At 55.6% G+C, this 13,394-nt stretch overlaps 6 protein-coding genes across 6 annotated transcripts; 2 read left to right on the top strand and 4 right to left on the bottom strand.

Annotated features, from left to right (window-relative positions):
- Positions 1 to 770: 770 nt before the first annotated feature.
- Positions 771 to 2,259, top strand: INS49_012857 (uncharacterized protein; the record flags this gene model as incomplete). Its single annotated transcript, XM_043173559.1, has 2 exons — positions 771 to 1,253; positions 1,288 to 2,259. 2 exons carry the CDS (start codon positions 771 to 773, stop codon positions 2,257 to 2,259), a joined length of 1,455 nt encoding a protein of 484 aa, XP_043022856.1.
- An 824-nt stretch (positions 2,260 to 3,083) lies between these two features.
- On the bottom strand, positions 3,084 to 5,054 carry INS49_012856 (uncharacterized protein; the record flags this gene model as incomplete). Its single annotated transcript, XM_043173558.1, has 1 exon — positions 3,084 to 5,054. The coding sequence occupies one exon, from the start codon at positions 5,052 to 5,054 to the stop codon at positions 3,084 to 3,086; it is 1,971 nt and encodes a 656-aa protein (XP_043022855.1).
- A 1,549-nt stretch (positions 5,055 to 6,603) lies between these two features.
- INS49_012855 (uncharacterized protein) lies at positions 6,604 to 7,620 on the top strand (the record flags this gene model as incomplete). Its single annotated transcript, XM_043173557.1, has 1 exon — positions 6,604 to 7,620. The coding sequence occupies one exon, from the start codon at positions 6,604 to 6,606 to the stop codon at positions 7,618 to 7,620; it is 1,017 nt and encodes a 338-aa protein (XP_043022854.1).
- A 148-nt stretch (positions 7,621 to 7,768) lies between these two features.
- INS49_012854 (uncharacterized protein) lies at positions 7,769 to 9,781 on the bottom strand (the record flags this gene model as incomplete). Its single annotated transcript, XM_043173556.1, has 2 exons — positions 7,769 to 9,210; positions 9,304 to 9,781. The coding sequence occupies 2 exons, from the start codon at positions 9,779 to 9,781 to the stop codon at positions 7,769 to 7,771; spliced, it is 1,920 nt and encodes a 639-aa protein (XP_043022853.1).
- Positions 9,782 to 10,269: 488 nt separating this feature from the next.
- Positions 10,270 to 11,331, bottom strand: INS49_012853 (uncharacterized protein; the record flags this gene model as incomplete). Its single annotated transcript, XM_043173555.1, has 1 exon — positions 10,270 to 11,331. The coding sequence occupies one exon, from the start codon at positions 11,329 to 11,331 to the stop codon at positions 10,270 to 10,272; it is 1,062 nt and encodes a 353-aa protein (XP_043022852.1).
- Positions 11,332 to 11,964: 633 nt separating this feature from the next.
- Positions 11,965 to 12,428, bottom strand: INS49_012852 (uncharacterized protein; the record flags this gene model as incomplete). Its single annotated transcript, XM_043173554.1, has 3 exons — positions 11,965 to 12,058; positions 12,125 to 12,353; positions 12,410 to 12,428. 3 exons carry the CDS (start codon positions 12,426 to 12,428, stop codon positions 11,965 to 11,967), a joined length of 342 nt encoding a protein of 113 aa, XP_043022851.1.
- Between the last annotated feature and the right edge of the window lie 966 nt (positions 12,429 to 13,394).

Raw genomic sequence — 13,394 nt, 5'->3', positions numbered from 1 at the left:
CCCTATTTCTACACAGTAGATCACACCGGCCCCGTCACGGAGGGTGCAGGCCCCGCCGCGGCTTTAGCGTTCTGCAGCCCGGCATGGTGGTAGTGGGGGCCCGCACGCAGACAGGGGCCACGATTGGCCGGACCCTTCCATCGGGACTCTGCAAATGCCCTGAGGACAGAAGGGCAATCGTGCGTGATCTCCCAAGGGCCTCGATGTTTGCCATGTGATGGCCGATTCAACAAACGAGCCCCCTTCCACCGCCCTGTCGCCTTTCATCATCATCCGGCACCCATCACCACAGGGCCGCTCATTCATTCCTTATCTGTGCATACCTAGTTCCATCCTATCTTGTCCCTACGGCTCGTTGATCCCTGATGATCTCTGCCTCTCGCTGCCTTGTCGCAGATCCCATTCTTTCCCCTGCCATCATCCTTCGCTGAGAAAGACCTGAGAACAGTGGCACACAAGGCCACATGGCTCACCAGAGTCCCCAATTCCAGTCAGAGCAAATAGTACAGTCCCATCTACGCCCTCGCCGTCAATAACCTTCAGGGTCGTCTTCGAAAGCCAGCGCTTCCGACCTCAGCACCCGGTGATCCTCCCTGCGCCTCAACGGTACAGGAATCTATTCATGCGCAGCCGGGTCAACCCCTAACACCGAACATCGACCCGACAGCCCGTTTCCAAAGGCGCACTCCTATACTGAGCCGACCACGCCTCTCCTATTGACCACGTCTCTTACTTCTATTCACTTGCGAAGATAGATTCACCCACCAGCCATGGTAGACACGCGGAAGTCGTCCCTGCGCGAGGGGACAACCTCAGGGAAGCCGCTGCTCCACAAGCACAAACAGCGAGACTCCAACCTGCCCTCAGTTGATGACTTCGAACATGAAGACAATCTCGACCGTGGACGCTCCCAACACAATGGCTATGCCGGGATCCCTGATCGACAATCCTCTCCGCGTCTCTCGACCGCATCCTCCCGCCCAATGTCTCGACACAGCCAGGCATCCGGGAGCGGTGCCGGCACTCCCCAACATCCATCGTTCTCCAGACGAAGTACGCTGCGGAGTCGATCGCCAAGCACGAATGCCCGCCTCGCCGCCCGTAAGAAATATACATACGCCGCCATCTTCCTCATCCTCGCCCTCGTTTCCTTCTGCGTACAGACCGAATTGGGCGCATACGTCCAGAACGAGCTAGGATGGAACAAGGCATACTGCATGCTGTACCTGACACATGGGGAGTTGGATCATACTGTGGCCGACCCAGCTGCTTATCCTACGCCTGCAGAAGCGCGACATGCCCTGGAGTGTATTCTGGAGTAAGCACGTCTGGCTCTGCCGGACCACCGCGCAGATGGTCGAAGGCAGGACGCTGGAAGTTCCCCATCACCACTCAGCCCGGAGCCCCGTGCGCTACATGCTCACCACCACCGCCGTGGTCACGAGCGCTCTCACCGTGGCCGGCCTGGGCTGGTATATAGCCGTGGACATGACCACACCGGACCTCACCGCCATCTACAACTGCTCTGCCTTCTTCGCATATGTCTTCTCCGTGCCGCTGCTGAAGGAGCCTCTGCGCCTGGACAAGAGCTTCGCCGTCATCATCGCCATCATAGGCGTGCTGATCGTCGCCTATGGCGACTCCAAGCCCACGGACGAGGAGGCCGACGCCAACAACCGCTTCCTTGGCAACCTCATCATCGGCGTCGGCTCGGTCCTCTATGGGCTTTACGAAGTCCTGTACAAGCGCTATGCATGCCCGCCCGAGGGCTGCAGCCCGGGAAGGGGCATGGTGTTCGCGAATCTTGTCGGGAGCCTCATTGGCACCTTCACGCTCTCCGTCCTGTGGTTCCCGCTGCCTATCCTCCACATGCTCGGCATCGAGAAGTTTGCGCTGCCCACCGGCGCGACTGCATTCTGGCTCTTCGTCTCCGTGGTCATGAACGCGACCTTTGCCGGGTCGTTCCTCGTGCTCATCAGCCTGACGTCCCCCGTGCTGAGCTCCGTCGCCTCGCTGCTGACCATCTTCATCGTGGCGCTGAGCGACTGGTTCCTCACCGGCGAGCCGCTTAGCTTCGCCGCCATCGTGGGCGGCATCATGATCATCGCCGCCTTCCTCATGCTTAGTGTTAGTACTTGGCGTGAGATCCAGGAAGAAGAGAAGAGGAAGAGCGTCGAGTTCGACGAGGCCGACCTCGAGCCCGATGAGGACGACGACGACGAGAGCGACAAGGCTAGCCTTGTGAGCCACCACGGCTAGGAACGGGTAGATGGCTCACCGACTTGGGAGATTGCGCCGCTGCCTCTACTTTATTGAGCTTGGATGGCTGTCCGTTTGAATAATTTGGGGTCTGGTGACGGCGTTTTTGGGTGATCGACATCGTTAATAGACGTGGCCTTTTTTGGGCAGCGCGAGGCAGCATCAGGACAGTTTTGCATCTCGGGATTGCACTATTGGATCCATCTTTTGGGGGACTTTCTCGAAGGGATCTGTATGTGTGCGTGTGCATAAGTGGGCGATACCCTTGGATGGCATCTATGGGTTATTTTTTTATCATCGCCTCAGGGCTCGGCGTTAGGTACCATGGGACTGGACTGGAATTGGGTCTATATAGCTGGGCCGGGATCCTACAGTATAGTCAATATCACGTATATCATTTGACGGACCATTTTTTGGCCTGTGTCCCGCTTTCCGGTGATTATAGGTTCATACGCAGCTATTTTACTTCTTCCAGACAGTGTACCGTACGAAAATCCAGCAAGCTTGAATGACCTTAACAACGCACAACTCGGTTGACGCGAACTGAGACTAGCATAGGATTATGTCATTCGGAAGCGTGCGGGGAGGACCTGTTCTACCAAATGCTCTTGTGTGTGATCTTTGACTGTCTAATTCTTCTAGGTGTCTTTCAAACCCCGAGCTTTTCCCAAGCGCTACCGTTATGACTCCAATGTATGCTGATTGCCGCGCCTGATTAGACCTCATCGCGGCCGCTCATTATCCCACACACCTGTTGACACCCTTTTACCCATATACACCCAATTACTAGCTCTCTATTATGTACAACGAATGGCGTCGACAGCCTAGTACACACTCGCCCTGCTCCACTTGCTCCTAGCCCTGATCCTCTTGCCAAATACATAGAAGACAAACGGCACAGGGATCAACAGAGTCGCAAACCCGGCGAAGATGCTTTGGCCAGGGCCCACGCCCAGGGTGCGATATAGCGGGCTGATGGCCAGCGGCAAGCCCGCCGCAAACATCGAGCGCAAGAACGTGTTTGCAGCAACGCTGCTCGCAGCATTGATTCTGAACGTATCGACGAGGTAGTTCAGAGCCGCCTGGAAGATGGTGTTGAAGCCGCAGCCCATGAAGAAAAGGCCAATGACGGGTGCGATCCAGGGGGCGTTCTGCGGCTCCGCTGTCCACGCGGTGATGAACTGCCCACCGGCGAACATCACGGAACCCAACATCATCGGTGGGAGCCGCTTCTCGGGGACGGCCCTCTGACCGGCTGCGTCGTAGGCCTTGTTGTAGGCAATCTGGTTGAATATGTTGAGTGCTGCGCCGGTAATACAGCCCAGGGTGATGGCCAGGAATGGCAGCTCGCTTTGAAGGAGGCTCCAGCCCCTGATCTCGCCGAATATATAAGGGATGGCGCCCAGCTGCATGTATAGAATACCATAGCAGAAGGAGGCATATAGAGCCATCAGGAAGCAGATGGGCGTGCAGAGCAACTGGATGGGCCTGACCAGAAACTTTCTTGCGAGCTCGGTGATATTCACATCCCACTCCTCGAACTTGGCGTGCAGCGCCCAGTTCCCAGACTCGTGTCTCAAGCGTCGTGCTTTTGTTACCAATAGAACAGGCGGATATGTCTCGTCGATAAAAATGACTGCGCTCAGCAGCATAAACGCCTGCAGGATGCCGGTGAGGAACTCGGTCCATCTCCACCCGAGATATGAGACCTGGACCACAGCAGCAGAGACTATGGGGCCGACCGTAGGGCCCCCTACCACGGCGAGAGCGTACCCTGCCATAGCTATGCCCCTGTGTGCTGGCGAGAAGAGGTCACCCAGCACACCACCTGTATTGGTCACAGGGGCGGAGGCGAAGAAGGCGCCAAAGAAGCGCGTGATCATGACGGTCTGGATGTCCTTAGCCGTAGCTGTTCCGAACGAGAAACATGTTGCGACGAACATGGGACTGAGAACCGCGGCCCGTCGTCCAAAGACCTCGGAGAGCGGAGCCCAGAGTAGAGGCCCCAGCCCGAAGCCGAGCAGGAAGATGGTCGTCCCCAGCGTCGCGACCTGGGAGCTGACGTGGAATTCACCTGCGACCTGGGTCGTAGCCGCCGAGTACGCCGAGGAGGCCCACGTGGCAGACATTGTCACGAGTCCGTAGAGGAGCGTGGTGGTGACCTTCTTCTTGGTGGGCCAGTTCATGGGCTTGTACGGATCATCCGGGCCGTCGAAGTCGACGAGGTCCGCCTCTGATGTTTTCTGGTGGACGAGGGGGTGGGTGAACTCGCGTACGGCTGGCCTAGACCGTATCCTAGAGAGGACTGTGTCGCGCCGGGAGACGGTCGGGTTGAGTGACAGACCACTTGCGCTGGCATTGGCCCCTGGGCTTGCACCTGCACCCGCGCTGTCCCGCCGGCTCCTGCTCCGTCGTGACCAGGTCGGGCGCATCTCCAATTGGCAGGGTCTGTGGCCATCGTGATGATCTTTCTCGTCTGGGTCATCGCAGTCCTCGTCGTCCGTATAGTCATGGCTGCCATTGGTGTCTGAACCCGAAAGTCTGTGCCGAGATTCGACGTCCTCGTCAGGGCGTTGGTGGTCATAGTGTGGATCATGATTGTGGTGTTTTTCCTGGTCCTGGTCCTGGTCCTGGTCCTGTTTCGTTTGTTGAGGTTTTGGATCAGACAATGGATCTGTGCTGGATCTCTCTGGTGATTGTCTAGGCTTCTCTGATGTGGACGGAGGCGTGGATGAGGGAGCGCGGGTGTTGGTGTCAGTGTTGGCGCCTGACCGAGGCACATTGGATTTCTCCATTGAGTTCAGGAACTGCTTGGCAGTGAACCAATCTATGCAAGGGACCAGATATAATTAAGGTACACAAGGTTACTTGATGGGCCGATAGGGTTACACAAAAGATACTGCCGTGAAGTCAAATTCAGCACTGATTCAATCGATCAATCGAGCAGTTGTAAGTGGGGACTCATCCTTCTTTTATCGAAGCAGGACAGAATGAATTCGACTCGTCGGACGCCTCCCCGGCCGAAACAGCGAGGAAGGTTCCCTCGAGTCCATTTCTTCCTCTCTTTCCTCTGTAGATCGGCCACTCTGTGGCTCTCCTTCCTGCCATGTCTGTGTTTCTGCGGACTTCGGCAACTTGGAATGACGTCACCTGGCTATGACAGACTCCTGACATCGTCGTTCGGTTTCTTCGACGGCGAAGACGATGCAACCCTGGTCAGGACTCGAGCGACATTCTGGCCGATCCGGCACCGACAAAACCCCCAGGTTCGGCCCGATGATTATCTTGCCTTCTCTACTTCGTTTCCGATGCCGACATCGCTAACATTGCCGGCATCAATTCCAGCCGGTACACCTGTGCGTTCAGTCGTACCTTCCTCGCCACGTCGGCAGGGAGGTCGCAGTTGACGGCCACGTTCTTTCCTTTTTGTCTCCAGTGTCTCCGTCTCACAACATGAAGAGGCAAATTCAAGACGGGTGCCAGCTCACCCGCCACTTTTTCAGCGTTGCTTTTTCTTTCTCCGTGGTGACTTGATCTGAGGCCGACACTATGGATCTACGTCTGGCGTCCAATATGCCTCAGCATGTCTGTATCTCCAGCACACCCAAAAATGAATCGTGCTTAGCTTTCTCGCTAGGGAATGTCGCCAGCGTGTAGACAGCTGCCAGCTAAAAGCATAGACTCCAGCTTCTCGCGCTTTCGGGCCCCGGCCCCTCCCCCTCACACCGCTTTATCAGATCGAGCCTTACGAACTCCCTCTCCTTGATGATGCTCCCTGCGTGTCTTCCGAGGCTGTCTCTCCCTCTCCATCCTTTGGCAGGCCGTCTTTGCTGCAACCAAAGCGCCATTGCCTCCCGAGACTTGCAGTTCATGACAGCTGAGACACGCCTCACCGGGCCGATGCCGTGTCACTCACCACATATGTAGCCGCCCTTCAGACAGAACGAGAATGTGGCTGTTGCCAAGTCTCTTCATTATTCGTCCACTTCCATACGCTTGCCGCTGGAGATCCCATCCCCAGCTCCTATCAAGCTACATGTTGGTGCTTTTGGATCTCCCTTGCACCTCATATCTTGGCTTGGCCAACCCGTCTCATTCCTCCACGATATATCCGTATATCATCCCGCTTCAAGTAGTAGCTGGGGGATACCCCAGTCTGAGTCTGGGCCATGAAGTGTCTCCCTTGCTGTGTATTATTATAAGAGAAAGTAGACTGTTGATCGATTATTTGCTTCTGCTGTATCTGAAAGATGCTCTCGTTCTATAAACTGACTCGTCCGCGTGAAGATGCGTGATGAAAAGTGAGATAGACTGTACACATCACAATATTTCTTTTTGTTGAGCATGTCCATGCCTCAATTCAAGGATCTTGGAAACGATATCTGGCTGTACGAGCCTCGAGACAATGAAAAGAACAACCCAGAACACCGGACCGAATGGGATCGCCCGAGTGGAAAGGGACACCCGCCGGCTCTCATTATCCTATGCACATGGTTAGGAGGAGCGACTACCAAACGGATCGACAAGTACACCGAGGGCTACCATCGTCTCTGGCCTTGTTCCAGGATCCTTCTCATCCGTACCACCCTCAGCGAATATCTTCTCCAGAGCACCACTTCTCTCCGCAGGAGGCTTCGTCCAGCCCATCATGAGATCAGGAGGCTCGGACAAGAGGGTCAAAGACAACGTCAAGATAAACCCACGAGCGAGCTTACCAGCGGGGAAATCATTCTCCATATGTTCTCGCAGGGTGGAAGCAACACGGCGACCCAGCTACTCGAGTCCATGAATGCGATCTTGTCGACGCTGGGGCACAAGGGACCACTGCCACTGAGACAGATCGTTCTCGACAGTTGTCCGGGGGACCCTGGTATCTACAGCACTTTTGCAGCTGGTGCCTACTCCTTGCCAGAAACCAGCCTCTTGCGTCCTTTGGGTAGTACTGCCTTGTTCATCTTGGCCGCGGGCTTAGCGGGCATGGAAGCCACCGGACTCAAGACACCTTTGGCCAAAAAGATGCGCTCGCAATTGAATGATCCTGAAATCTTCTCGGCCAGGGCTACCAGACTGTATTTGACCTCAGAAGCGGACACTATTGTGGACTCTCGAGATGTTGAAGAACACCGGGATCAGGCTGCTGCCAAGGGTCTGACGACAGATATTTTGCGGTTCCACCGAGCAGGACATTGCTCCCTCGTCCTGGAGGATGGCGCCGCTTATTGGAATGCGATCGCGTCCGCGTGGGAGAAGGGTGCGGTTCCCGGTACTGCGCAGAGCGCCGGAGAGGGCGAAGACAAGTTAGTGCCACAGTTTCCCCCTGTGTCTATCGGAGCATCCAGTCAGTCCAGGAGTCGGCTATAAACCTGGGACGGTTTGAGTACCAACATTGCGCATGGCAAAGTAGGATCAGAGGAGCCACCAGCAGCTATGAGAGCTGTGCTGTGGCGTCGAATATTCGGCCAGTCAGGAATTCCTGAGGCCTTTGTTTTTCTTTGTAATCCATGTACAATTAGAAATTACACTCCGCTCCGTCAACCGTAAGAAAGTCAAAGTCCACGCCCTCCTCAGCTTGGTTCACATGACGCTCGTACAGCCCTCTGTAGCCTCTGGCTGGCTTCCTCCTCACATCGGCCGGGCCCCGACTCTCTTTGCTCCCTTCCAGTCTCTCCCTCCTATCTGCTATCCTAGCTTGTATCTCTTCGTCACTCAACTCCACCTCCAGCCTCCTATTCTCAACATCACAATTGATAAAATCCCCATTCCTCACAATACCGAGCACACTTTCTGGCAGCGCAGCCTCCGGCGAGATGTGCAGCACTATGCTCCCGCTAGCAGTCCCAGACATGCGACCATCACTCAGACGCAACATATCCTTAACGCCCTTCTCGCCAAGCTTCCGCGGGATGGGCACCAGCCCAGCCTCGGGCATCCCCGGGTTCAGGAAGCCGATGGGGCCGATCCCCTGCAGCACGAGCACGCTGTCCCCGTCGACGTCCAGGTCCGGGTCGTCGATCCTCGCGGCCAGGTCCGCGGGGCCGGCGAACACCACGGCCCGCCCGCGGTGGGAGAGCAGGTGCCGGTACTTGCTGGCGCTGGCCTTGATGACCGCGCCGTTCGGGGCGAGGTTCCCGCGCAGCACGCAGAGCGACGACGCCGGGTGCAGGGGGTTGTCGAGCGGCCGCACGATCTGCCGTGAGAAGGGGAAGGGCCTGAACGGCGTCGAGTCGAGCAGCTCGCCCAGCGACTTCCCCGTGACCGTCAGCGCCTCGAGCCTGAGCAGCGGGCGCAGGGTGTGCAGCAGGGCCAGCACGCCGCCTGCGTTGTGGAGGTCGGTCATGTAGTTGTCGCCGCTCGGCTTGAGGTCGACGAGCAGCGGCGTCCTGCGGCCGATGTCGTCGATCGTCTGGAGGGTGATCTTGCCCGCGACGTCCGGGTGCCGCTTGGCGATGGCGAGGAGGTGGACTATCCCGTTTGTCGACCCGCCGATGGCTTGCAGGACCGTGATGGCGTTGTGGAAGGACGCCTCGCTCAGGATGTTGGTGAGGGTCAGGGGCCTGGCGGAGCCGTCGTTGACGGATGTCGCGGCCGCCACGGCGTTCTTGCCCGTCTCCTCGGCGACGCGTAGGCGGGCGCTCGAGACGGCCGCCGCGGTTGCGGCTCCCTTTGGGTCGAGCAGCCCCAGTCCGGCCGTGACACACGCCATCGTCGATGCGGTGCCCATCACGCCACAGGTCCCTGCGCTGGGTGCGAGCTCCTCGTTCAGCTCTGAGATCTCCTCGATGTTGATCTCGCTCCCACGGTAGGCCGCCCAGTTGTTCCTGCAGTCCGTACAGGCGCCGATGCGCTGTCCCCTGAAGCTGCCAGCTAACATTGGACCTGTTATCAGGGGCAGAACCGGTTTACCGGACGAGATCCCTCCCATGATCTGGGCTGGGACCGTCTTGTCACATCCTAGTTATAATCAGCATAGGCGTTGGTGGAGGAGCCCAACATCACCACTCGGGTATATTGTTCATGAATCTTATACAACAGAACAAGCCTTACCTCCTATAACAATACACGCATCGACGGGCTGGGCCTTGATCATCTCCTCTGTATCCATGCTCATCAAGTTTCTCAGAAACATACTTGTGGGTGTCGAGAAGCTTTCATGAATAGAGATGGTGGGAAACTCCAGAGCCAGCCCTCCACTTAATTGGACGCCCCTCTTGGCCGCCTCGATGAGCTGAGGCACGTTTGCATGGCAGGGGTTGAACGCGGAATAGGTGTTGATGATGCCCACGACAGGCCGCGACAGTGCATCTTCACTGTACCCAAGAGCCTTGATGAAGACTTTCCTCAAGAAAAGTGCGAAGTGAGGATCTCCATAGTTGGGCAGGCCCTGCCTCATGCCCGTGACAGGTTGGATGGGCCGGTTGAGATTATAGTCGGCAAGATGGTCTGGGATGGTGTTGTTCCCCTCACCTTGCGTCACGTCCTCGGCGCTCTTTCGAGACGTGCTGGCGTTGCTATTGTCTGCCATTATGTTGGTGATAGGTCTATTGTTGTGTCCAACCGAATCAGAATTAAGAAAAGTTGTGAATATAATCCTCGTTGCGGTCCTGGCCAGAAATTGGTCATGTTACAATACCCCATCAACGATTGGCCAAGTGCACATTTAAGTACTAGTCCAGTCAGTAGGTTGCGTGCTTGGGGCTGCCGGGGATTTCCCGACTACACACACCATCATCGCCGCACTGTGCGAGCATCGGAAGATGAATAGACCGAGGCCTCGCTCTCCTCAGTTGCTCATCAAATTGATTATTCCCGTGATTGTTACAATGCATTGCTTGACGAGCAGATCGAATTTGGGATGTGAGCTCCCCAGAATCAATTGTGTTGTGTAACACAAGCCATTGGCCTCAAAAATGACCACAGTTTGCCTGCGAATTACGTCGGTGTCTCATTTCGCCACAAAGATTGAGTACAAAGGATAATCAATTATACACGGTATTGAAATATCATGAAATTTTATACAAGTGGCTTCACCCCAGCCGCCTCTGCCTCCTTGTTCAGTGTCTCAATTTCGGCCTTTGCATACGGGATGCCTGATCTGAGCCTTTCTTCCCTCCGGACGATCTCAACTTCTCCTGGAAAGTAGATACGATCGATGCCAGCCATCTTTTCAGATCCTACCACCCTCTCGTACACGTACTTCATACGATCCCTGAAATCCTCTGCACTCATGAACAAATCCGGCTTCAGGGCCACAATGAAATGGCCCACATCACTGGGTCGTGACGGGTCGTACGGCCCAGCCACATTTCCACCATACGCCGAGCCGGAGAGCACGCCCGAGAACACATCCATCATGATTGCCAGCGCCGACCCCTTGGGGCCTCCCATGGGGAGCATCACGCCGCCGTCGAGTGCCCTGGCTGGATCCGTCGTGCGGTTGCCTTCCTTGTCCAGGGCCCAGCCGTCCGGGATCTCCTCACCCCTCCTCAGGGCCTTATAGATCTTCCCCCGGGCCGCCACAGACGGGGCCATGTCGAGGATGAACGGGATTGGCTCCCCCGGGGCGCCGCAGGCGATAGGGCTCACGCCCAGGAGCTGCTCCCTCGCGCCCCACGCCGGCAGCGCGGGCGAGCTGTTGGTGAAGACGAGCGACATGAGCCCCGCGTCCAGGGCCTGCTGCACCGTCCACGCCGACATGCCGAAGTGGTTGCTGTGCTTGCACGAGACCATCCCGATGCCGTAGACCTGCGCCATCTCCACCGCGGCGGCCATGGCCTTCTTGGCCACCACGGCGCCGAAGGCGTTCTTGCCGTCGACCTGGGCGACCACGGGCGTCGTCTGCTCCAGCGTCGGCTGGGCCTTGGGGTCGAGGACGCCCTGGCGCACGCGCTTGATGTACGATGGGAGCCGGTTGATCCCGTGCGTGTCGACGCCGCGCAGGTCTGCGGACACGAGGTTGTCTGCGACTATCGCCGCGTCCGAGGATGAGACGCCATTGGCTTCCAGCAGGCGCTGGGCAAAGGCCCGGGCTGTGTCTGATGGGACGTTGACGAGGTCGGACTGTTCAGACGACATTGTCGAAGAATTTGTGACGCGGCTGTATGCCAACGTTTCAGGAAAACGTCCGATTTGTGCTTGGCGGTCTGGAGTGCCCTTGTCACGATGGTAGGCACGGTTGATATATATTTGATCCCACTTGGATTATACAGCGCTCGACAACGGGGTGAGGCCGTTGGTCTCGGACGAAAGCCGACCACGGACGACTTTAGGAGCCAGCGACTGCGGCTGGTGTAAGGGTAGCGGCGATAGGGTTAGGGCTAGAACATCCGGTCGAAGTTCAGAGGATTGCAGATGGTTAATTTAAACGGTCCTCCTGAGTTTCTCGAAGAGAGTATATCATGCACGCAGAAGGAATTTTGGGATCGCTGGAACTCAGCATTGACTCGCTCGTTCACATCTTTTGTCAACGCTGTGTAGAACATCCTCAGGTGATTTCAATCACTCATGTAAAACTTGGTTCCGTTTAATCGCAGCCCTCAACGACCTCGAGGCACAGACTTGTTGAAATCAAAACGAGGTATATTAGACTTTTGTTAATTCATGGTGGTTTTATTCTTTACAAGGATGAAGTACATGACATTATATGTATGACTGCAGACTCCCAACACCACCCCGAGAACAAAACGTCAACTCCTCGTAGACCGTGGACTAGATCAAAGACTTGCTCGATTCCTCCTCTGTTGTCTCGAAGTCAAAGCGGCACACATCTTCGTGAAACGGCCATAGCAACTTGCTGGTGACACTTTGGTAATGACCAGTCAGTTGAGTGTCTTCGCTCAGAGACGGGTATTTGTGACCAAAGTCTTACTCGTGATGTTCCTTGGATGCCTGGTACTCTGCTAAAGCAGCTTTATCTTTGTGTCGGCTGACGAGCGCGAATTCGAACCCCTTACTCCTTTCGATGGGATCAGTGACAGAAGGCCCGCCAACAGTGAGTTGGGCGTCTTGAACACAAGGCAGGTTTTTCAATTTCTTCAGCTCAGCCACGAAATGGTCCTTGTGTTCTTGAGAGACGTCGGGCCGGAACTTGAACAGCACTAAGCTTTCCGTCAGCTTTTTGTCACACAAAGTCTGAATATGAACGCAAACATACCTATGTGGATGATGGCCATCCTGGATGGAGTGGAACCACGCAGTTTAGGGAGGATCTTGGTAGCAATGTTTCTCGTGTCGAGAATAATTCAAAGTGACTTAGAGCTCGGAGTCCAGAAGTGGGTGCTTACACGATTTTAGTAGTCTCGTGCATCTCCAGTCTAGGTAAGAGAGTTTCTGTAGGCGAGTTGTTGGAAGAGGTATGTGATCCGGTAACCGGCTTTCCCCCGCTATCTCGGCGATAGTTTGCTACCCGAGAACTAATCTATGCGAACCTTGGTCGGAATCAGTCATAGCACGTCGAGGTTCGGGCTTGCCCCGACTCCGTCCCCGGCGTGCAAGCCCGGACACGGCTGTGTGGCCACAAAATAAGCCGAAGTTTTATAAATTCAATTTGTCTGAAGTCTCACTCCGGGCTCCTCACTTGTGGGCCTCGCCAATGTGCTAAGCATAGTGATGCCCTCTGTGAGCACGAAAATGAATATTTCATTGATCACCAACATCATTAGGGGATTCAGGAGGGGATCATATCTTTTCAGGTCATGTCCTTTTGATGTATGCAGATTCCCTCCTGATTCTGGGTCTTCTGGAGCCAAACGCTGCTCCTTGAAGCGTGTATAATTGCAGCTTCTGGTCTCCTTCCTCGGTCCTGACTCGCCTTTGTCATTGCTATATAATCTGCAGGAATTGGTCCCAGATGGTTGACATCACGGGTAAATCGTCTTGTCAAGATGACTTCCAAAAGTGTTTTCTCCGAGCCGACCTCCCTCCAGTGCTTTGAATACTTGATAATGCCTGAAACACGATTCTGAGATCATAAAATAAATAGCCTTTCCTATTGTCTTATTAAGATTTAACTCGCACATTCCAAGTGAAATGAGACGGCAGGAACATTTCACCTGTGGTGAGCACCGCAGTGTGGTGAGAGCAGATAGACGGGCAATGTCACTTACAAATGCCTGTGTGCAATATTGGACCTTCCCGAT

The sequence above is a fragment of the Diaporthe citri genome (assembly GCF_014595645.1).
Source record: "Diaporthe citri strain NFHF-8-4 chromosome Unknown scaffold_6, whole genome shotgun sequence".
NCBI lineage: Eukaryota > Fungi > Ascomycota > Sordariomycetes > Diaporthales > Diaporthaceae > Diaporthe > Diaporthe citri.
This window is presented reverse-complemented; position numbering and strand designations above follow the sequence as displayed.